Source organism: Salminus brasiliensis, chromosome 17 (genome assembly GCF_030463535.1).
Source record: "Salminus brasiliensis chromosome 17, fSalBra1.hap2, whole genome shotgun sequence".
NCBI classification, from domain to species: domain Eukaryota; kingdom Metazoa; phylum Chordata; class Actinopteri; order Characiformes; family Bryconidae; genus Salminus; species Salminus brasiliensis.
The window spans coordinates 9023458-9048418 of record NC_132894.1 but is presented as its reverse complement, the minus strand read 5'-3'; the positions used below and the strand labels follow the sequence as shown (position 1 = coordinate 9048418).

The following is a 24961-nucleotide window of genomic DNA, read 5'->3' as shown; positions in this document are numbered from 1 at the left end:
CTATGAACGATCAGTGAAGATTCGAGGAGGTCGTTTGGAGAATGATTTTTAGTAATGCACCCGTTTTCCCTCTCATACTCGGACCTGTGGTGAACACCAGGACTTGGCGGGCAGGTGTTGACAATTAATTCTGAAATACCTCAAACGTTTTCTGTAAAGTTTATGTAATTTAGATGAAACTAACAATGATTACAATGATTAGACCACTATGACTAATAATAGTTTTTGAACTTGTGACTTGAAGCTTTATACTGTTGATTTGATTCTTCATGTTTTGGTTAGTCCGTTCCCTCTTTTTTTCTCCAGTGTGTGTTCTTGTCATTTTGTGATGGCATTAACTTTTCTTGGATAACAAAAAAAAAGACATTTTGAATGTTTCCATAGGAGATGTAAAAGGAAAGACTGAGTCTGAGTGGATGTGAAGAAAAGAAAAGGATGCTTCTGATTCAAGTGTATTTTGGGGTTTGGACAGAGCTAAACTGTAGTCTGAATATCAACCAAAGTTTTTTTTTAATCTACAGATTTTTCAACTTTTAATCGATGACTTTCTTTTCTTGGTTTTCTTCTTTTCGATTACTCTCCTTAACCCTACTCCTAAGAAAAATTCCCAGTAGTGTCCAAGTGCCCCCCAACCGTTAAGTTAAATGATCAAGAAAAAAACAAGCTCCATCTGTTTGGATGGGAGCATGACCTTTTTTTCTGCATGGATGTTGTATACTGTATAGACTAAAGCAGGAATGCCCTGCACTTTGGAGAAGGAAGAGGAAGACGAAGAAGAGGCTGGGGTGGGAAGGGTTGGGGTTTTGGCTGAGGGTGGGTGGGGGTGGTTGGGATTTGGATGTTGGAGGGGTCTTTCTTTCTAGAGTTTTCTAGAGTTTCTAGAGTCACTGTTGTTTTAGTTTTTTTTTTTTCACTGGTTGTGTGCATGTATTGTTGCAACCCTCTCCCTTTCCTTTAACATGATGAAATCTTTCCAGTGGAATAGGACGATAATCTCATGGGGGTTGAAGGCTAAATTTGTTGAGGCCATCATCCCTGTTTATATGTGTCTCATCATCCTCTGAAATGTAATCACTGGTCTGTGCTTGTTCACACTTGGCACTCTCTCGATTTGGGTTGCAAAGCAATTCATGCAACAAAAAAAAAAAAACTGCAGCACTACCGACAGTCCTTGGTAACGGACCCCTCCAACCAGAAATGCTCTGTCATCTACGAGCAGTGTGTTTGTATCTCTCCAGGCCGGATCGTAGACCGAGCCTCCCAGTCACACTGTGGTCTCCCTCTTCTGTAACCTGTCAATCAATCAAGAACCAAGTGTCTTTTGTGATGGTAGAAGACAATCAAGTTTCAAAACTAGGAAGAAAGATGCAGGGGACAGGCCGGGAGGAGGAGAAGTGGAAGGGGGGAATGGAGGAAAGAGGCTCTCAAAGGTTACATGTGTAAGGAAGGGTTATCTCTTCAACTCAAACTTTCGGAATGTCATAATCACTTAGTTTTGGCTGAGGCTGGAGAAGCTTTACAGACGAAAATCCTATTCCACTGAAGGAATTATGCAGTTGTAGCTAATCAAAACAAGGCAGACTGCAAAATACAGTGAAGTTACCACCATGGTAATGTCAGAATGTCAGTGTTTTGGTTCCAGTTTGGAACTGCCAACTGACCTACCTGTTAGTTAATGTCCCTAGCACTGGCAATGCTCCCGACACTCGGAGGGTAAAGACCCCAGCTCCCCTGCACCAGCTAACAGATGCCTGTGCTGGCCAACTTCGCTTAATAGTGACAGAGTGGTGGATAGGAGAGGGCGCCATCTACCCACACGGCCAATTGTGCTTTCTCGGACGCAGGCTGCTGATGGCAAAACAGCATGTCTTAGGATTCAAACTCATGACCCCCAGGCCATGGTGGTGGCGCATTAAACTGCCACTTGAAGTCCTGGTCCAACCTATCAGTTTGAAAACCTATTTGGGTGAGCCTGGCCCTATTATCAGAGGATTGCAGGTTCAATCCCTGGTGATGCCACAGCTGTCATCTGTGGGCAGGAGTTGTTTTTTTCTGGATAGCTGAGATGGCATCGTAATGCTAACCAGTGCGGGTGTCTGTTAGCTCAGTTAGTGTTCTCTTTCAAGCACGTTCAGCTGTCCACTGACGCTGCATCAGCGGCAGTACAGAAAAATGTGTGGTGCTCCGTGTGCAGAAGCACATGCTAGCTTTCACCCTCCCAGCACTGGTAGCACTGTGTAACAGGGGGAGGCCTAACTATTGGAAGTGACTAAATCGGGGATGAAATTGGGAAAATATCCAAAAAGAAACTTTTCAGTGGATGGTTCTTGATCAAACCATTTTTGTAGATGATTTTAAGGACCCAAAAGAAGCTTGAGGCATTGCTCAAAAAAGCCTTTGTTTTGAAGAAGTTACTATAAAATGGGCAAACCCACAAACTAATCATTCTGTAATCATTCTTCCAATTCAGTTTGTTCCATTTCCCAAAACAGTCTTCAGTGTATTGCTTGCTCCACCATTTAAGAATCATCTTTGTGCAAAGATGCTTTCAGGAATTCCAGCCTTGATCAGAAGTGAAAACTGACAAAGAGTAAGATATCAATCAAATCTCTGCTCTTCAGTAACTAGCGGAAAGCTGGCTGAGGCTGGTTGTCTTTGCACAGAGAACTATGCAACCATATAACCTGATCCCCAACAAATTGTAACTTTTCCAACAAAGCAAGGGCCTTTCCTGGTCCTTCCCTGTGCTCCAGTCACGCTGGGTAGTGTTTAGGCCTGATTGGACGAGAATCACATAAAAACAATCTATCAATCTATCAAGATTCAAAAAAGGCCATGGATATCACAAAAAGCAAATGCTTTTAGAGTGCATCTTCTTAACCAAAGATTAAATGAAAACAAGATGAGTGTGTGTCCGGTCTGCCCCACTCACTTTAGGCAGTTGTTAGCATCAAAAAGCTGTGGTTTGAGAGCCTCTTTCCACCTCCCATCCTACAGGGGGAGCCAGAGAGAATGTGGAGTACCCTTTTGTTTAGAGCTAATGGAGACTCTTCAGAAAGAAGAAAAACTGGAGTAATAACTGTTACAGAATAAAACATAAAAGGAAATATGGGTAAATTGCGTGTTTTGAAGTAAATGACTGAATAAAATCAATTGTAAAACTGTTGCTATATATGGCTGTGTGTTTTCTGTGTTTTCAAATCATACAAAATGAAGCTGAATTAAATTCATTATATACAAAAATCTTTTTTTATTTAAATATTATATTTATTTGGAACAATTGTATAAAAATTGGCATTTGTGTCAATGATAAAAACTTTTGTGTGGTCATATTTGTAATTTACAATTTTTATAAGACTATTTTAGACCATTTCTGCAACAAAAACTATTTATCAGGAAAAATCACATGTACCTTAGACCACATGTATGAATGACAGCAAGTACTCTGCTTGTCTGAAACAACGGTCTATAAAAATTTACAAGATGTACAGAATGAATCCACTGCCAAAAGCAGACCTAGTGTTGTAGTGTTAGGTGAGCTGTGTGTCAGGGGACTAAATTGCGTGGACAAACGAGTGAACAAATGTTTTTAGTCTGAAACTACCAGTCCGTAAGGCTATTCTGTCCTGTGCAAAGTCTCTGTTGTGTTTTCATTGTGCTTCACACCGTTAGTGACTTCTCTTTGTGCTGTTTGTGGAGAGTCTGCCCTTACAGTGGCTGGTGTTACCCTCCCTTCAGGAGGGGGCGTTGTGGAATGGACACCAGTTCCCAAAGTCATTAGCCTTCCAAAGCCTTTTCCTTGGGACATTGCGTAGGATGAACGGCGGTGAGGAACATCTCTCCTGAACCACGACTGCAACTCAACTGGCTCCTTTGATGAGTGGATCTGAACGGCATAATATGTACCAAACAAAAAATAATATAAAAAGCAGTACAAACACTCAGCTACGTAGGTGGTAGGTTCGGACATGTGTTTGGACTCGTAACTGGCTATCTAGCCTTAGATAAATTTGCTAACAGACTAAACACCACATCCCATGTTCCAGCTAACTGATGCTCAAATGATGCCAATATAGAAGATACAGCCTCATATTTGAAAGTGCAAAGTCAAGTTAATTGTCTTAAGAGTGTTTTCAGGCACATTTAGTAAACATCAATCCAGGTTTGCTTCCTCTCCCCTTCTTTCGAACTCAGCATGTCACTATACTTACAACTATGGTGGGTCTGTGTTTTTTTCCCACCTGTTTTCATGACAACACCAATCAGTGAGCTCACACAGCGCCCCCACCCTGTGGCCATCTTGAATGAATGAGCTATATTGACAACGATGAATTTTGAAATACCGTCCTCACTTTGAGATACTGTAAATATTTTAAAATAGTGCTGTATACAGTGTTACCCTAGCAGGGACATTACCCTGAATAGTGCTAAATTTTTTGCTGTCATAAGGTTGATGAGGTGTGTTCTTACCTTGTGTATGTTGGTGTTTGCTAGCACCACATTTAGAGCCTGCACTGTAAAGGAGGGGAGGACGGCAGTGAGGGTGGTCAAAATCACAGTCAGCCACACCATAGGGTTAGCGAAGGCATTTAGAGAAGCTCCTGCCGAGACAAAACCAACGGTCCAATTTGATCTGTCCAATTATTTTAGCTGCTTTACCAGCTGCAGTTTAATACATTAGAATTTCTTTAAAATGATCACATGTTCAGATCAAAACCTTCTGTTCTGTCACAGCAACTGCATGATATTGATATGGAAAGGAAAGGGATACCAAAGAAGATGTAGTCGTGAGGGAAAGTCATAAACAGACGAGGGCTATGAAGGATGACAGTGGACAGAAAGAACACCACCAGGCTGAAAAGCACTGCAGCGCAATTGTACTTGGTCCAGAACTTGGTCTGTAAAACGATCTAGAGGTCACAAAACAAAATTGGGAATAATCACTTAGTCACATAAAAGTACAATCTCTCTCAATTCACTTCTGCCATAGAGTCAACATACACTATATGTCCAAATGTTTGTGAACACCCCTTCTAATAAACTCAGGACTCTCTAGAACTACTGGCACCATAGACGGCTAGAGGGGTATAAAGACCCCCGGCATTAAGCTGTGGAGCAGTGGAACTGCTGTTTTACTGTTCTGTAGAATAATGGTGCTCCATCCAATGCTTTAGGGATGAGTTGGAGATGAGGTGGGGTTGTCATCATTCAACATCCTGACTTCATTAACGCTCTTGTCGCTGAATGCAATCAAATCCTCGATGGAGCAATGCTCCAAAATCTAGTAGAAAGCCTACCATGAACAGTAGCAGCAGTAACTCCTACAAAAGCAGGATAATACCCTTGATTTCGGAAGAAACAATGAAGAAGCAAGTGTGCCAATACTTTTGTCCATATAGTGTATCATCATGGAAAGATCATCTCCATAATTAGAATCATAAGTCATTCCTGTTTAGGAAAGAGTTAATAGGTCAGACAGAGATACCTCAACAGTAGCCGAGAATACGGCTGACATTTCCACAGTAATGGCCAGCGTCTGGTAGTCTACGTCTAAGTTCTGCAGGACTCCCACAGGGAAGAAGAAGAGGATTATGGAGGTGTAGATGGAGTAGAGCAGAGTCCCACACAGGATTAGAGGGTTGAAAAGCTCCTGCTGCTGTCCAACCGAGTAAAGCTCCGGTCGGTGAAGAGAGCTTTCCGCACTCATGTCCTGTCCCAGAGCATATTTAGTCATATACACTAGTCACCAAATTGGAAATAAATTAAAAAATCAGTTTTGCCTCACCTGTTCGAAAATGCCCAGACACTGAACAGGCAGAGATGAGTACATGACCGTGTAGAGGGCAATGAACCAGCTCTCATACATGGGCTGAGTGGAGATCAACATGTAATAAAAGCAATGAAGATAAGGTTTAATCCAAACATGGCTATTGAGTGAGGCCTTGTACATGTAAACCATATGGATACATTACATTTTTTAAACGTTAACTGTACTGTACTGAAGGTCAGCCTTTTTAGGGCTACATGATACCTACATAAGCTTTTATTTGTAATTAACATTAACCTACATAAACATACACTCACTGAACAATTTATAAAGAACACTGCACTATGCTGTAGCATGCAAGCAATGACTGATTAATACTGACAGGTCCAAGATGTGCCCCCACACCATTACACCACCTCCACCAGCCTAGACTGTTAACAAAAGGCAGTTTGGATTCATGAATTCATGCTTTTGGGAGATTCTTCAGATTCATTGAGATTCATCAGACCAGGTAACATTTCTCCAGTCTTCAGCTGGTTAATTCTGGTGTTAATTCCACTGCAACCTCAGCTTTCTGTTCTTGGCTGATCGTAGTCAAATCCAGTTAGGTTGTAAATGCTGTTACTTGGATGTGATGCACAATTGTTATGAAGGCAGCTACAATCAAATTTGATGTAATTTCTTGATGTAATTAGTTAGCCTTTAGAAATGCTCATGTAGGCTTATGTCAGTTGTCTTGAAAGTCTTATGTAGGTGTCATGTAGCCGTATGAATTCAGTATTTAGTAAATATTATCAATTGTAATGTTATGAATGTTCAAAAAGAACAATGATTTGATTTAGGATTAATTATAAACTGTAAAGTATTCTATTTATTTTGGTCAATATTTCAACTTAAACAAGACATAATAAAATGCTAATGCTAAACAATATAATCCATGCTCATCTGGTGAGTTTTCAACCAAGAGATTTAACCACAACTTTTGAAATGGTTCACAGGATTAATTTATTCATTCACATCTATCTTGATGATCTACACCTTCATTAGTCATTTTAGAACTATCTATATCTGTGTCCATCATTCTGCACATATCTAATATTTATATATAGCATCTTAATATAGCATCTCAGTGTCTTACTAATTATTTAAAGCGTGTGAGGCTGCACAGGATGAGCATATTCAAATCATTTCATACATTCTTTCACATACAGACTTTTGAAATGCTACCATTGTTAACACAGACTTTTTATGGCTTTTTATATTGTCCCTGTCCCAGGGTTTTAGAAAAGTGCTTTTTTTATATAAGCTATTTTAACTGATTTGAATTACCATTAAAAATGAATCGGCCAAAAAGAGTGATGGCATAAAATAAGCACTTTTGGTTCTCTAAAAGAAATCTCTCACAAGATGGTTCTGAGCAAGCCAGTTTTAATGTTAAGTTTAAATTACCCCCAGGTAATGTAAAGGTTCTGGATCAGTTAAAAGTTTCTTTCTTAGATCTATAAATAAATTTAAGAGTGAAGCCTTTAAATATTTCAGTGCAGTATAAACTTGGGTCTCTGCATCTCTGAGGAACCTGTGGGTTTACCTGAGCACTGAAGCCATTGTACAGGCTGTACCAGATGTGCACCAGAGCAAAGCAGGTGGTTTTATAGAGGAAGTAGCGTAGAAAGCTGCAGATGCGGCGGTAAGACCAGCGGCCATGGACCAGCAGCAGCCTGCGCAGGAAGCTAAACTGGGCCAGGGCAAAGTCTGCATTCTGTACTGCCTGACCACCCTCCACACCGCACAAGCCCACCCCTATATGTGCCGCTGTGATGAGAGGGAAAGAGAGAGCGAGTGAGAGAGAAAAAAAGAGAGAGCTGGAACACTGTTGAAAATCTGGGTTGCTATTTTTGAAAATACTGGATCATTATACTAGGCCACTTAATCTACTTTAAAGGTCAGTCATCAAATTGTTTTTAAAAAGGTTTAAAATCCAATAATAAATAAAAAAATGATTAAAATGAAAGGAAAACAAACAAATTAAAACAGCGTAATGTTACTTTTGTTACTCGAGTGCTTACTCTTAATCATATTCACATCATTGGCACCATCTCCTATTGCCATGGTGATGGAGGAGGAGTTCTTCTTGACTAGCTCAACCACCTCTGCTTTCTGCCCTGGAGTCACTCGACAGCACAGCACTGACTGGCACTGATTAGAGAGAGCCACGAACCTGGCGCCCATCTCAGGAGTCTTGGTCAGTTCTGCCTGTAAAGACATCCACTCATGGGAGTATGATCGGGGTATATGTCACGCAAAAACCTTGTATCTCAAAAATTGTGACTTTACTGTACCTTAACTTTTGATGGAGATCAATGTAAAAAGAATTTACTCCAGGTCATTTTGGAGCATTCCTATTGGTCCATTTATCCAGAAATTTGGGTAAAATGTAAATAACATCTGCCAGACTCACATTATGTCAACATCAACAAAAATGGAGATGCAAGGTTTTTGCAGGACAGCAGCGATACATCAAGAACTACTGATCTGAGGCTAGGCAACTTGATTGAGATCCTCCTGGCACGTTAGGGATTCCACAGTCCATAAATGACATCTCTGACACCTGTTCACTGATCGATTTCAATGGGTTCTGGATTGAGCTCAATAAAAGAGTTTTATATAATCCCAGTACTCACAAGCTCAAACCCATCAACGACGATGGCTGCTTTACTCTTCTGAGCCATTTTATCCGTGCTCCAAACAAGAGACTCTTTATCTTTATGAAAGCCAACTTCTGGTGTAGGAGACTGGAGAAGCTGTCTGAGTGTGACAATAACCATTACTCCACAGCTTCTGTGGTTAATTACAACAACAGGCAACAGTAATATATGTGTGTGTTTGTATATTTGAGAGAATCCAACCTCAGCTCCTCGCCTTGGAGCAGTCTTGTATCGGGATCCATCAACTTGCAAGCGTAGCCCACATTCACAGCGGTTTCTATGTATTTGAAGAGAAAAGAAACAGTCAGGCTCTTTAGGCTATGCCGTGCCTGGTGGCCCTCAGACAAAGCACAGTACCTGTCTTATCTCCAGTCAGAACCCACACTTTCACGCCTGCCCGCCGGAGGCTGGAGATTGTCTCAGGGACGCCCTCCTGTAGACGATCCTCAATGGCGGTCACACCTAGCATCTGAAAAACACACAATTCTAATTAAAGGCCTTAAAGGCCTAAGTGTGGACCTACACTTCCTTACTCTCATAACTACATAACTTACACAGTGAGCACTACTGGAGCTGCATTAGCACTGACTGACACTGACTGGACAAAGACACAAACTCATATAAATACTCAGGGGGTTCTGTATACTCATTTGTAAGGGATTTGTCCACACTCTTGAATAACAACATTAATCTTGGCCTGCATATTTCAAGGTTATCCTTTTTTTTTCAAAAGGGAGCCCCTCAGTTCAGCAAATTACAGGCCTCTACCCCGAGTGATTACTGTCAAACTGTTGATATTGCATCATGCTGGATTTAAATAATGGAGGAGTGGGCAAAAATGGACAGGAACTCTCGCAAGACCCAACTCTATAATCCATACCTGACAGAACTGGTGCCGTAATCAAGTATCAGCTAAAGCAAGATGCATGTAAGTCATTTATTTAAAAATAATAATGATAAAAAAAAACAGCCTGCACTGGACAAAGATGTATCTACTACTCTAATAGGAAGAAAATAAATAGATAATATAAATCAGATCTCAGATGTTTTAAAATTTGCAGCCATGACATCTGAGATCTGATTTATATTATCTATTTATTTTCTACCTATTATTATTATTATTATTATTATTATTATTATATACTTTTATATATAGTTAGGTCTGATTATATGATGATGAGCTTTTAAGCAGCTTTTTAACTGGCTGTACATTTTCCAGACATGGATTTTTATGGAATTTTTCCACAATTATACAAATACACTAGTAACATCCAACTACAGTGACCACTTGGTAACACTCCAGCAACCATTGAGATACCATAGCAACCACTTGGGATCCTTGCAACCACCTAGCAACCAAAATAGCAAGCAGCTGGGATACCATAGCAACTGTCTGGCAACACCCTAGTAACCACTATGGACCACTGTAGGAAACAATTAGAAACATCATCTAGCAGCCACTTAGTATCACCACAGCAAGTAGGTAAGATACCATAGCAACTGCCTAGCTGCACCCTAGCAACCACTACAGAACTCTGTAGGAATCACTTTCAAACATTATAACACCTGTCCAGAAAGCACTTAGCAGCCCCATAGCAACCACCTGGTATACCATCTAAACCCTTAGAAAAACAACCGGCTTCCCCCTTTGTGACCTTTTTGTTTTAGTATGCTTTTGCTTTTATGATGATGATAATGATGATGGTGACTTCTGTACCGTTAACTCTTTTTCCATTTGTTCGTACAGCTCCTCAAGCATGGTTTCTCGATGAGTAGTTGCCATGGCAGCCTGGCTGAGGGCATGACTCCACTCCGTCCACTGAGCCTCAGAAACACAACGAACAGCCACACACAGCGTCCTCAGACAACTCTGAGCAAAGACCTGCCCACCACACACACACACACATGCATACAGAAATAACCACAAGTTAACCCCATTTTAATCTGACTTGTGGTAAAGAAACAAAAAAGGGCAAAGGAAACACAGTGAGGTCTGAGTTCAGAAATGGTCTTGCCAGAAAAAGAAAGTGAGATATGTGAGAAAGTCAAAAGTTGACCAAAAGCTGTGACTGGACACTGAATAGAGCTGAACTGACCTCCAGAGCCTGCTCTGTACTCTCCTGATGTGGACTGTCCTTTCGTAGTCGCTCCAGAATTACAACATCCGCACCTTTGCAGTAAAGCTTCAGTCCTCCTTCTGGTGTTCTCACTACACACAAACACATAAAACCTTGTATTCAGGAGTAAAGCAGTATTTTGCAATATTCTTTAGAGCAGGGGTGTAAAATCCCTCTCCCATAGACCTACTCTGATCAATCCTGCAAAACTTAGCTTCAAACCTAATCTAACACACCTAAGTTAATGAAGGCCTTCAGCAGCATCTGAATGTGAGAGCTAGGTGTGTTGGATCTGAACGTTCCAGCTTGGTAGATCTACAGGATCACGACAGATCACCCCAGGTGCTTTAGAGGGTCTTAGAGGGGTGAGAATCACTGGCCTCACATATTTGCAATTGCAATTCTTTATGTAAATATATATAATATACAAGTACATTATATATTTGTAATTCATAATATCAGTATAAATTCTATATCATTTATTATCTGTCTATTCAGTCTATTTGATTTCCTTGCATTTTTATACAGCTAAAACCTAAACCAACTAAGCGCGCTGTTGAGAATAATACTAGGCCATCAGAGGCCTGTACCACCTTCTCCATAGACCTGTATTTAGTGAAATGTGAGATGCAAACTGATCCTAGATCCTAGATCATTAAACTTGTGGATTGGAGTTGCCCCTTACCCAGCACAGACATGCGCCTCCTCTTGCTGCTGAAGTCCAGTAAGGCCAGCAGGTGGTAGTGGAGTGTAAATCCCAGCTCACTGACCGTAAGGGAGTCACGTGTGCGGGAGAGAAACACCCAGCCCAGCTCCCGAGCCGCACACACCAGAGCCTCCTCATCTGGAGACGAAGCCTGGTACCGTGGCAAACCTGGATAAAATGAAAATCCTTTGAATTCAAGTCAACTTTATTGTCATTGTACTAATACACACTTGTACAGTAAGACCAAAGACAAAGGCTACATCTCTGGTGAGAAATCATCAAGTTGCATAGTAAGCAGAAAGTAGGAGTGCATGTTGAGGTAGGCCAGACTGGTGTAGTACAGCATCACACACGTCAACAAGTGTACCATGCAGGAATTATTATAGCAACTAGTGTTTGGTGAGAAAGTTTTGTCCAAAGACAGATTTACCATTACCACATCAACTATGCTGATGTGAAGAATGAAGTTCTAAGAACGGTCCTTTTTAACGCATGGTCCTTTTTACAGATCTTTAATCTGTATTTTAATGGGGAGATAATATAATATAATAATATAAGTAAACTGGAGAAATGTCTGTTAAGGCGCATTTATCATTCCTTAAAAATTAGTATCAGCTGCAGATGATTAGAAGATCATTAGAGAGGATTTAGGAGAAGTCTGCCTTATTTAAACTTAGGACATTAATGCTAACCATGCACTAGAAAAAAATACAGTCTGAAACTCTATAATATCTACAGACAATTTGACATTAGTCAGAGTTTATAGTCACAGACTATGATTTTGCAAAAACTGAGAATCATGCAAGGTTGCACATAGATTACTTTTAAGGTGGTTTCCTTAATTTGTATTATTTTATTAATGTTTTTATATTTTAAAAAATATTTTCTTATTTTGTAGTTTGTATTTTCTAAATCTATTATTTTTCTTATTTGTTTTATGAGGCCTCCCTGGAGTCATCAGAGATGTTCCTGTAGCTACTTTACTGATTCTTGTAGCCATAGCTACCATCAGCCTTTTTTAATATTTTGCTGTTTTGAACTTTGACCAGGAGCCACTGACCATCTTTCCACTCGCTCATGACAGTGTGGCACAGTGCCAGCGCAGTGAAAAACTCCAGGGTCTCGGGGCAGCTCCGCTGCAGCAGCCGGTCCACCAGCCGCTGGTCAGAGAACCGCAGGCCCCCACATGAGAATCGGTTCCAGCTCAGGTCCAGCGGCTGCAGAGAAAAGCATACAGGTAAATGTAAAGCGGCTAATACCACACAGCCAAAAGCAGCATGAAAAGACATTCTGATTACAAAACAATAAACTTGCCTTTGCTTTTACAGACATATCCCCTGAAAGACATAAAAACATGGTTAACCATGAATCACATACTGTACAAAACACAGGCTTAACTGGTCCAGAGAAAGACTAAGCAGCAGGTTATGACAAATACAAGGTTAATTGTCTAACTAATGCACATTAGAGTCCCACCGTTGGAACTACAGGGATGGTAAAAAATTACTATTTCTGTTCTGCAGGATTTAAAGCACACTCAAATCTTGAAAACTTTAATCCTTAATTTCCAGAATTGCAACTTTACAGTATGGAAGTTAAATCATTTTGGAGCATTTCTATTGGTCCATTCATCATCAACTTTAGACATAATGTAAAAAACACTGTCAGATTCCCATTATGTCAAAAAGTGTTGGTCTGGGGCTGTACATACAGTCCACTGCAAGAGCCAAATCAGCGCTAGATTTAATTACTCAGACATGCTGAAAGGATGCAAGTGAGTGGAGTCATGAGTGGAACAAAACACTGTGCTGACAGAGCTGAGCTAGCAGACTGACCATAAATGTGTCCAGCGATGCAGCACTGACGAAAGATTAGGCGGTTCTGAGTGAGTGTGCCTGTCTTATCACTCAGTAGATGGCCCACCTGGCCCAGCTCTTCATTGAGGGAAGTGGTGCGGGCCTGGGCAGGCCTTTCGTTCTCCTCCCAGTACATCTTGATGTCCCAGCCAATCAGGAGGCAGTGCACAACATGGATCAGCTCAAACCTGGGCGCAAAGAGGAAAATACTTCAAAAGAACTGTTCAAATTCTTTTTAATTTATATCATTTTTCTACTTTTTCCACAACCAATTCATGGATGGTCCAAAGCTTGTTTCTTTAGTTTTGGACAGAAGCTTAATGCAGACTAATATAGCTCTCAAGGTATGGAGACCTATATTAAAATATTCTCCATACAGATTCCACATAAACAAGTCTAGGCATCATTTAGGCAATCAGCTGCACCATGCAACATCATAATGGTACTCATAGCTCCAGTGCAAAACTAAACAAGCAAACTTCACACTAAACAGCTGAACATGAGTATGGGAAGATGAATTACGTGATGTAGAGGGATATGGGCATGGCAGGGCTTAGTAAGATGATGTAGCCCCAGAAGTTAAGAAAGCCCCGATATGCTGGTGAGAAGCTGCCCCTTATGGCAGCAAGAACCTCGATATTTGAGGCAATCAAATGCTCAAACAGGCCGCATCCCACAGCCAGGAGGAGAGCTACGGTCAGCAGGCAGACAACAATCTAAAAACACAGCACAGAAAAACACCCATACATTGAGACTCATTTTTTCAGCAAACCACAATCAACATTCACAATATCCTTATATAACTACATAAAATAGAGTTTGTTACTGACCACATACTGTTATCTATGCAAAGGGTTTTATGTTCATGTCCAAAACCTATTGAGTATTATTACCTATTCTACCTAGATCTGCAAGAGCATGAGTGTATTGCAAGAGTACAAACTACGCCTCTGTCATATCTTACCGTCACCACCACTTTATTAAGGAACCTCTCCACCCAAGTCTTCTTCACTTTCAGACTCCCACAGTTTCTAAGGATCTTGCTGTCAGAGCCTGATAGGTATGTTATTATTAGTGATTAATAAGCCACAAGAATGAACTTCCAGATGAACAAAAATGAATCAAAAATCCAGAATTCTCAAGATATATTTACTGTGAATTATTTATGTAATAAGTAGTTAATTAAAACATTGAATAAACATCAAATTAGAAATATTGTATATTTGTTTAATTATATGTAAAATACAAAAATGAATAATAAAACAAGTCATTTTAAACTATTGAATGGTGGCGTGTTTTGTATTTTAGACAAAATATATCCACTTTTGTCACTTTTCACTTTTTAATAATGTAAATTCGGCAATTGCTTTTAAGGGTGAATGGAATTACTTATAATATTAATAAAGTCTTTTTACATTGACTTACAATAAAAGCAGATTTTTCCTTTTTCTGTAAAGTTAATATTTTGGAGATAATACGTTTTTTTGTGAGAGTGACAATATGTGCCCCTGCCCAGCACAGAGCAGAGTTTCCTCAGTTCTAACACAACCATGTCAACACAGGAAGGGCTTGTGAAGTTGAGTCAGGAGTGTTAGAGCAGGGAAACCCCCAAAATGGATCGTGTAGGGGTCTTCCAAGACTGAGATTAAAACACTGTTCCGATGACTATATCAGTGATTCAGCACTTCATGGCTTCATGTTTTCTTCATAAATCTCAGTGACAGCATCTTTGTGTTGTGTTATAGATGGACGTAGATGATGTGTAGAAAAAGGGGGCCATACCTGTGTATATCACTAGTCCATACACTGTGTCAGTGTTGCGCAGGACAGTCCCTCTGAGCAGCATGTGCTCTATGTCCAGCAGATGGCGCTGTCCTCTCCAATGCAGTTCTCCTCTGAACGAGTACAGCCGCCCATTTGGCTCATCACACCATACCACACCTGAGAGAGAGACTTTATGTAAATATTTCTTGCAAGTGTGTGTTTACATACATTCACATGCAAATGAATATGCGTATAGTAAATGTACGTATGTGCAGGTGTTTCAGTGAACCATGTGTGTGCACCAGTGTGAGAGAGAGAGTGTTGTGAGAGAGAGTATTGTGAGAGAGACAGACAGAAACGTGAGCAAACAGTGAGAGAGATTGTTTTGTGCAGAGGCAGAACAGGCACAGTGCATGATGATGTCATGCCTTCTCACAGAGCTCAAACACTGTTCTTACCATCAAATGGCAAGAGAAGCTCCTCCATTGGACCGCTGGTCAGTTCGCTGTGGGTTATGGCCGAAGCCTGGCGAAACTTCAGGTTGGTTTCCCTGCAGAAAGACAGTTAAGACAAAGCTTGTAAAAAGCAGGTCTACAAAAACCAGGCCTCCTCTAGGACTGGAGCTCAGCTGTCTATTCATAACCAAAGGACCAGAAGTGGCACTACAGCATGCTTTCTTTTCTGATACAGATACCGATATTGAAACCTTGAGTGTCAGTAACAATACCAATACCAATATCAAATGGATTGTTCTTTTTAAGGTTTCATTAACATGACAAATTGGTTTCCTTACAGTGAAACCAGTTCATTGTTCTCAGTGGCCTTGCCAGTCACCAGATCTGAATCCAGTAAAAAACCTTAGATTTGCAGCTCCAGGAGATCTCGCAGCTCATGAAAAATGTGACTATATGGTTCATGAACATGAACATGGAAGAAATTTTAAAGTGGAATCCATGCTATTAAGAACTGAAGCTGTTTTGGGAGTGAAGTAAGGCCTTACTTGGTCTGTGTTCCTAATAAAGTGCTCTGCAAATGTATGTACCACTAGAAATGGTTTTGTAAGAATGTAAATGATCTGAGCTTATAATTCGGAGCATGAAAAATTGTGAATTTCACAACAAATTGACTGAATTGATTTATTCTGGTTTAATCAAGAATTTATGTTGTAAGAAACTGACACTAAACACACAAACATGAGTATTACTATTGAACTGATTTCAACTGAACTATTACTTCCAAAATAATAATAATAGTAATATGATAAGAATTCATGATGTGTTTAATCGTAATCTATTCTGTTCACCAAACAATAGATGTGGTTGAATCATTGGTTGCGGAATAAAAGCGGGGAGAATAACTAAGAAAACTATAATCTGGCGATGCTCTTACCCATCGATATCAGCCGTCTCAACATAGCACAGGCTGTGGGGTTCAGTACTGCAGAGGAGGAGCAGGTCTGCCTGGAGACGAGAGAGAAAAACCCTTTTACTACCCTCCCCTAAGCTCATACACACCCCTGCACAAACACAAACACTCACACTCACCGGTATGACTTGGTCTTTATGAATCCGCAGTACGTCTCCAACACACACGTCCTTCCACTGAGCTGCTGTGAAGCTGCAGAAAAGTGCTGTTATTATCATTATAACCTAAAACCTAAAAAATAATGAAAGACCAAATGCAGACACTAACCCCTGGGTCGTAAGGATGTCACAGGGTCTTCTGTTGATCTTGGCATCACTGCGCCGTCGACCCTGAAATGTGTCAGAGAGGTGGAATAAATACATTAAGGCCGTATTTCTTACATTTCTTCTCCTGAGGCTTTCAAGTGTCTACTAGCCTGTCTTTGTCAGTCAGACGTCTGTTTGCTGGTTACTGTGTACATTTTTTATGGGTCACCAGTAAAACAAGACAACGAGCGATCTGTACCATCATGGTGAGGAAGGGTACCTGGCTAGCTACTTAAATTATTCAATTAAAATATTTTTAGGATAAGGAAACTACAGAGTAACATTATATAGTTTTAATATAGAACTGCAGCTTCAGTTTTGGTTAATGCTGCTAGTTGGAAAATCCTACTTCCCACTCATGAAGTCGGATTTATGAGCACAACACATTCAAGGGCTTTGTTGTTTACGGAGTGACATGAAAAATGGTGGCATATGTAATGTTGATAGCCCGCCTCGGGCTAGCAGAGTGGTCAATTTACTATGGATAGAAATAAATAACACTGCTGTGTATTGAGTTAAATGCACTCAGATTACAGATTAAAATAATGTGCACAGACAACCATTAAGAGCAACTGCTCTGTTAAACATAAAGAATTATGTACTATCCAGTACTGTTTCTGTCTTCTCCGTCATGTAAAAAGGTTAAAGGTCACCTCAACTCTGGAACTCGGGTATTAAAATGTTTGAGAGAGTGTTAATGTGCAACTTCCAATTTGGGAACTCATATTTACTATAATTACGATCGCACTTATGCGCATACGATAGCATCAATGAACTAGCTGCTGCATTAGTGCTAGCTTACAAGTTTGTGTAATGTTCTCTTGCATTTTGAGGGTGTTTTCCTTCGGTTTTCACTTTCCATCTGTTCATGGAACTGTTTTAATGTAAACTTAGTGATGTATAATTACATTTTTGTTGGTATGTGCTATGGTTCCTTCAGGAAAAGTGACTTACAGTGCATGAAATGTAAATGCACTAAAGCCAGCTAGCGTTAGCTAACAATGGCTACAAGGACAATCATCCCTTTTTGAACCTGAGAAAATGAAAAAATATAGAAATTACTGGAATGTGTTACTTGTAATAGTTCGACATTTACCCTATAACATATTTACTTATGGAGAAATTGTACTGTCTGTTGAATGTTATGTGTATTAAAGGAGGGAATCCAAAAATTATTATTCTATTGTTTTATCAATTTGACATATTTAATGACATAATTTAGCTTCCGTTAAAAAAAAAAAAAAATTGTGTATATATATATATATATATATATATATATATATAAATATATATATATATATATATATATATATATATATATATATATATATATAGATACACACAATATGTGGTCTGCCTCTCTCTCTCACTTTCTCACCAGGTCTGTAAGCAGGTCCTTGGCCCCGCGCATGATCAGTACAGTGAGCAGTGGCAGCATGGTGATGTACCAGGGAAGAGTGGCAATAGCAGGAACACACTGCAGACCACACAGACAACCACACAATATACCAGTAAGAGACACAAACTGCTGAACGCTCAAGAAATGAAGTGTTCATTACAAAACATCTTTTGTGTCATCACTGTTTAAACACATATTATGTCGGACCATAAGAACAGTTAAGCTCTGACATAGACTGTATAATTACAAAACATATTTGCACGAAAACATTTGACTTCACTGCCTGAGTGTTAAACACAGCTATACAGCAGTTACTGCAAACGCAAACTGTACCATACTGGAGACACTGGTCCTACTCAAGGATTAGGCCTTCATTTATTCTGAGAGTGTATCGAGGTATACATTATATAGAATACAGTCTATATAACTAAATATTAATGTGCTGATATACGCTACTGTTAAATAGTTTGGTATCACTTCACATTCACATTCACATTTATGATTTCATATTCAATCATTTCTATATGACAATTTAATATCTGTAGAAGTAAACAGTATTCGAGATTTTTATCAGACATTTAAAAATCCTAATTATCTATTAAGAATAAGTATATGTGGTTTTCTGCCTGGAGATTTTAATCATCAGTTATTAATATCCATTCTAGATATTAAAAGGCAGTGATAATGTTGAGGCAGGGGTGGCTTAGCAGTTAGAGCTCCAGGCTATTCATGTCTGGGTTGTGGGTTTGATACCGTGGGCTTGGCTCGGGCTCAGCAGGCTGCCACTGTTGCCACCCTCTCTGCTCCCTGGGCGGAGTTGGCTGCCCACCGCTCTGGGAGTATGTGTGGTCACTGCCCCTAGTTCACTACTGTGTGTGTCCTCTACCACAGATGGGTCAAATGCGGTCAAATATGTGCATCTTTACCTTTTAGAATGGATTCTAGATATTATAGATATATTCTTAATGTTACAGGTTTTTTCACTAATTTTAGAATTCTGAATATAAAGTCTTATGCAAAAGTTTAGACACACCAGGCCAAGTTACGTGTTGTTGCTTGTCATAGTGTAAATAAGTCATATTCTGCACAGAGACATACTTCTGCACACTCAAAAGCATTATTATAACTGTTTATTTAAACATGTCGCAAAATAAAAGTTATGTATGTAAATGTAATGGCACAATATTATTAAACATTTAGTTCTTTTTTATTGATGTTAAACAGAAAAGTTTGTTATCTGTACAGAATTTGTTGACTTATTTTGACTTTAATAAGAAATTAACAAACTGTGTCCTCGTTCAGGGGTGCCCAATCTTTTGCATTAGACTGCATTTAAAATTCAAAAATGGGCATCAAACACATTAAACAAAAACAAAATGGGCATTATTTTCTTAAAACCATCGACTTCAAACTTTGCAGCAGTAAAGTAAATAGCTGCTTCCTATGTACCTGCTTCAAACACTGGGTTCCATCAATAATCAACCAACATTTTGTCCATCCTTTCTGCAGTCACTGAATAGTTAAAACAGGCTTATTCAGAAATGTTATACCCTGATTTTTCAGTGTTCTTCTAGGACACTAAGAATAACCAAGACTTTTTCAAATAAGCCCTTTTCCTATTTGTGCATGTGAGCATATTTTATCTTTGCAGGAAATAAAACCACAGACCTGCATGACCACAATAAGCAGGAAGAAGAAGTTTGCTGCACGCTGGAACTGCTCGTAGAGTGTTAGGGGCAGAAAGGTCAGGGGAGAGTACTTGTAGCTGCGAACCAAGTTGTCCTGGTAACACAATCCAGTAGAGGAACAGTGATAAAAGGAAAAAAGTCTGGGGTGTGCTTTTTAAATGTAGACTTTACTCTATTCAGAAACTTAGTCACCCATAAGATTTATCATATTTTATCATAAAAAATAATAATTCTTGTTTTCACAAAATATTCAGACTTTTGCATGCACATAAAATGTGTAGCAGATTTTATATCACATCACCAAGCAACAGTGAGAGTGGAAAATAATATTCATATATTATTTTATATTCATATACTGTTATAGTCATAGATATAATGTTTTAGATACCCCTCTCCCACTTCCTACCTACCATTAAGCAAAAATGCTAAGCTAGTTTAGGGATTCTCCCTGATACTTTCTGTGTTTCATTTGGAAACTGTAAAGATTCTCATTAACGCTTACTTTACTACTCAGTAAATGCTATGTGTGATTCTGATACTATTGTCTAGAAACTAATAAGGATGTTATTTAGTTACAACAGAGAGAGACTGAAGTGCAGGCCCCTCATACCAGACTGCAGTTTCAGGGGTGAAGTCAGCCCGGGCTCAGGGGTCAGAAGGAGTGCCAGAACCCATTCTATGCTGAAAACTAGCTGTCTTTACAAACCCCCTTTCCAAAACCCCCCTTGCCACATTTTGGCAGAAATATTTTTTGTCTTCCTACTCACTGCATAACGCCCCCAGCGAAAGCACAGGAAAGACTTGCGTCCAAGGGGCTCGTGGAAATGTCGGCAGTTAGCTCGCACCTGCCAAGTCATACCTGAGAGAGGAAAGAGCTGGTTTTGGTCAGGTCCAAATCATGTTTGCTTTTTCATTCACAAGTACGAGTACAGATCAAGAAAATGGAAAGGAAAAATCGAATTGATTCACCCCTGATGCAGCTGATCAGCCAAGACTTGTGCTGCTTTGATTTACAATGGGAGATGCTAGGTTTTATGTTGCTATGTTGTGATTGAGCGGATTGAGAGATGTTTTTGGGCATGTATTTACACTGGTGACAGTCATAAGTCCAGTGATTGTGGGCAGCATTAGCCTAGCATCACTAAACTAAAGAAGCAAACTTCAGAGAATTCTTGGCTGATCGCTTATATCTAGGGTTAGTGATAAATATTGATATATATTAATTTGATGACTGTAGAACATTGGCATACAACGTCAGCCACTTGCTAATCCAATCTACACCAGCAGTCAAAATGAATTGCTCAAAGGTTCTTCAGTCCCTCTAAAATTGGTTCTATAAAGCGCAAAAAAAGTTTTCCACTACTGTTACAAGTCAAAGAATCCTGTTTCACTTCTACTTAGAACTCTTTTTCACTTAGAGAGTGGTTAGGCAAATTAAACATCTCCATTTTTCCACACAAAAGAATATGATTGGGGCAGGTGAAGTTAATAAGACACCGCTTCAGCTCCCCTGGTTGGTATTTTCACACAGTCCGATATTCTCAGTGGTGTTTCACGTCTGGTGACTGTGCTGACCACAACATCTCCTGCAGTTCAAGGTGTGGAATTTCGACTTATCTTGTTGCCAGAATATTAAGCCACTTTATTGTTGCTATACAGGACAGGCTGATCCCGTCCGACACACCCAAATTCAAGTACTGAAGATCAGTGAATAATACATATACGACATATATGCATCTGAGCAATTCTATTTGACTACCAGTTTGCACTATGTAATTATACATGTTATGTAATACGTATATTTAAACATCTCATTATCTGACCATATTCATAATAATGTTGAAACCCCACACAGTAAATCACACAAATCTCCTACACAGGTTACCAGTGTTAAAAATTTAAAAGTATTCATAAAGTAACTGACTACTGAGTTTTATTCAACAGGTCTCTCAACCCTAAGACCCTCTTTTACCTGGTCACTTTATGCATCTTGAGTATCAGGATCATATCTAGTTAAGTTAAATGTAAACACACTCATAATGCATTTAAACCAGATACAAATCCATTTGCTCAAAATACTTCAGAAGGTGGTAAGAGAACCATGGTATAGTGGTATTTGAGGTATAGTGGACATACATTCGGCAAACAAAATCCCTCCCAGTACAACCGATACCAGTTATAATTTCTGTAGAATGAGTGAATTTGCATATTTTATATTCTATATTCTATATATGACAAAAAAATGTAAATTAGCACCTTTGACTAAAGTAAGTTGAGTTAACTCAGCTTGACAGTGTTTATTCAGTTACTTTATCACTGTAAATTGGCCTGACTAAATTTGTCAACAGTGAAGGGCATGCTTAACTACTACATGTCTCTGACCATTGAAAAACATTTATCTCCAAAATAGTGACTTTACCATAGAAGGCAAAAATACTTTTTATCTCTGAATGGAGGTTATTCTAAAATAAGAGTTTATTCCAGATAATTTAGAGCATTGGTCCATTTATTCAGAATTCAGGGTTCAAACCATGAAGAAAACTAAAAACAGACAAAAATGGAGATACATGTTTTTCATTGGACAGCAGCAATATAAGAAGTCCATGTTACATTTCACTCTGCATTAGTTTGTGGCCCACTCTCCTCTACTCTATTTACAGCACTTTGAGACAATGTGTAAGAGAAAAAGGAAGGGAAAACGCCACCATACCGACCTGATCCCTCTGAGGATGAGGTGTCCCTTTTGGCCATGATGAAAGTACTGGAAGAAACAGAATGTTCTGGGGACAGAAACATTTTCAATCTTTAAAACTGAGGCAGTTTAATGGTGGAAAAACAAACCAGTAACTAATCAGATGCCAACTGCCAGTATATGTTACTCATTACGTGCTGTTGCTATGCTTACCTCCTCTTGCAGACACACCGAGATTCTTCACGCGTCAGATAGCCGTACCCTGCTGGCCTGTCTGCTGCAGAACAGTGAAATACTGAAATCTTCACAGTTACCTGGTTGTATTAAACTGCAAATTTGATTTTTCAAATGGAAGCTCACCATGTCATGTTTAAAGCTGAAATCATGTTGCCTGGGGTGGAGAAATATCTTCCAAGAGCTTTAGCATGTACTGGATCCACAACGGCAAAGAGGCAACAGCAAACTTTGAGTAGCTGACAGTTTCTTTCTGTAATCAGAGGCTTTAATATTATCAGCTTTCATGCCCACATTAAAATACGTTCACATATAGTCACATGCCTCATTAGCAAAATGACTTGCTAGATGATAATCACTGGGGAGTCTCACCAACAAACACCTTACCTGACAATTGTTCATAGCTGTGACCTCTCGAGAGGGGATCCTTTCCTCCAGCTGGTCTCCAGCGTCTCACCCACGCAAATTAGGCATTAGATTTGACAGACCGAACCGAGAGCTACTGATGAACAGCTAATGAATCACACCAAAGCTATTTATTCAAACCTCTGTCAGCCCCTCCATTCACCCTGATTGGATTTTCCAAAAATCAAGGCCTCTGTATACCTCATTTCTTTCTTACCCCAATCCACTCATCCCTTCTGCTTCTCCTCTGAACTCTCTTGAACTGATTTGGGAAACAGTGTTCCTGCAGGTGGGAAAGGGAGGGGCTTGAAACATGATAGGGGCCAGGTTAAAAAGAGGAGGAGAAAGAAGGCACAAACACCTGCTACCAAATCCCGGGAGTGTGCGGAGACAGAAACACTGACGTGTACAGGACACCCTCAGGAGTGCTATATGTTCTTCTTTGTAATGTACGTTTAAAAAAAAAAAACTGAACATTTTACTTACAAAAGGTCAATTATTGTTGTGGACGTGAGTCTCTAGCAGCAACCAGCTGGCTTTACCAGCACTGGATAGTTGGATTTTCAGCACAAAAATCTTTTTTAAAATTTAGTGTACAAATAAAAATGTTTGCATGGCCCTTAAAGTAACAGTTATATTAAACATTCAGTAAGATTAGACTGAACAAGCTATAGAAATGCTTTATAGAGTTACTTCAAATAAACTTATGTTATATTGATTTTAATTAAGTTCCATTCAAGAATATGTTTGCCTTCTCCTGTAAAGCCACCATTCTGGACATGTTTTTCATTGGACAGAAAGCCCTGCAATGCTCCTCCAAGATCGGACAAAGGTTGTGGCAGACCTCAAGTATGTTTAAAAGTATGCTAATTGGAAAGGCTGGTTTAAAGTATAAGGTCTGTATGTTAAAACCCAGGGAAAATTTGCAATTTGCTGATTTGCAAAATTGCAATGCAAGCAGAGATGCAGCTTAATGACTAGCTAAATGAATAAACAAGTGCAGTTAAACTCGCATCTGAGCATCTTCTTCTCTAGGATAAAAAGCCCACTGATGCAAAAAAATGCCCACCAATGCAGCCATTGTTAAAGGCAACAATGAGGGCAGCTAGTGGGGATGTGCACATGAGGACTGCAGGAACCCAGGACAGGGCTCTATCCAAGAACTGTCTAGAAGTGGTCCTAATATTCTAATGATCTTGCCATCAGCAGCTGGAGTCAGAGAGAGCACAACTGGCCTTGCTCTTCTAGGGGTGGGTTGATGGCACTTCCTCCCCACATCGCTCTCAGTGTGATGTTGGTCAGCACAGGCGTCTGTTAGCTGTTGCATCAAAGCTAGGGAGCTGCACTTTACTCCAAGAGAAAAGAGGCTTGTTTCATACGTGTCAGAGGAGATGCGCTGGTCCTCACCCTTGTAGTGTTGAGGCGTTGCTAGTGATGGTTGGTTGGGGGTCACATAAACAGGGATTGGATAATTGGCCTTCTGAATTGAATGAATAAGATGTCTTCAAAGTTTACACCAGAAGGCTGCTATACTACTTACTACACTATTTACTTTGATTGTGCTTTAAAATGCTATGCCTCGTTTCTTGCATTGTAAAAGACTACTTGATTAGTAACATGACTAAACCTAGCTGAGTGTGTGCAGTCACTAAAAGAACCTGACGAAACCAATAAATCAGTATCTAAAAGGGAGTGATGGTGTGTAGCCACATAAATTGTTACTTCACAAATATGTTATATATTTAGTTGCCTCACTATGTATGTAGAAAATAATCATGAATGGACATTTATATTTCTATTCATTTAGGTTTTATAATATTACTATTTATTACCTACTCACTATCCTCCCGCTTATTGCATAGCATCGTACTGCACATACATTTTAGCCTGTTTTTGCA

General features: G+C 39.6%; 1 protein-coding gene across 1 annotated transcript; it reads right to left on the bottom strand.

Annotated features, from left to right (window-relative positions):
• Positions 1–3372: 3372 nt before the first annotated feature.
• On the bottom strand, positions 3373–22651 carry atp8b3 (ATPase phospholipid transporting 8B3). Its single transcript, XM_072659959.1, has 28 exons — positions 22638–22651; positions 22447–22512; positions 20500–20591; positions 19713–19826; positions 18024–18122; positions 16608–16669; positions 16460–16532; positions 16305–16375; positions 15374–15465; positions 14934–15092; positions 14116–14204; positions 13674–13867; positions 13131–13339; positions 12610–12632; positions 12356–12512; positions 11275–11463; positions 10569–10681; positions 10190–10354; positions 8830–8941; positions 8674–8749; positions 8449–8572; positions 7834–8020; positions 7356–7579; positions 5786–5869; positions 5486–5710; positions 4772–4910; positions 4471–4601; positions 3373–3886 (listed from the first exon to the last, which is right to left on the bottom strand). Exons 2-28 carry the CDS (start codon positions 22481–22483, stop codon positions 3617–3619), a joined length of 3510 nt encoding a protein of 1169 aa, XP_072516060.1. The 5' UTR covers positions 22484–22512; positions 22638–22651; the 3' UTR covers positions 3373–3616.
• Between the last annotated feature and the right edge of the window lie 2310 nt (positions 22652–24961).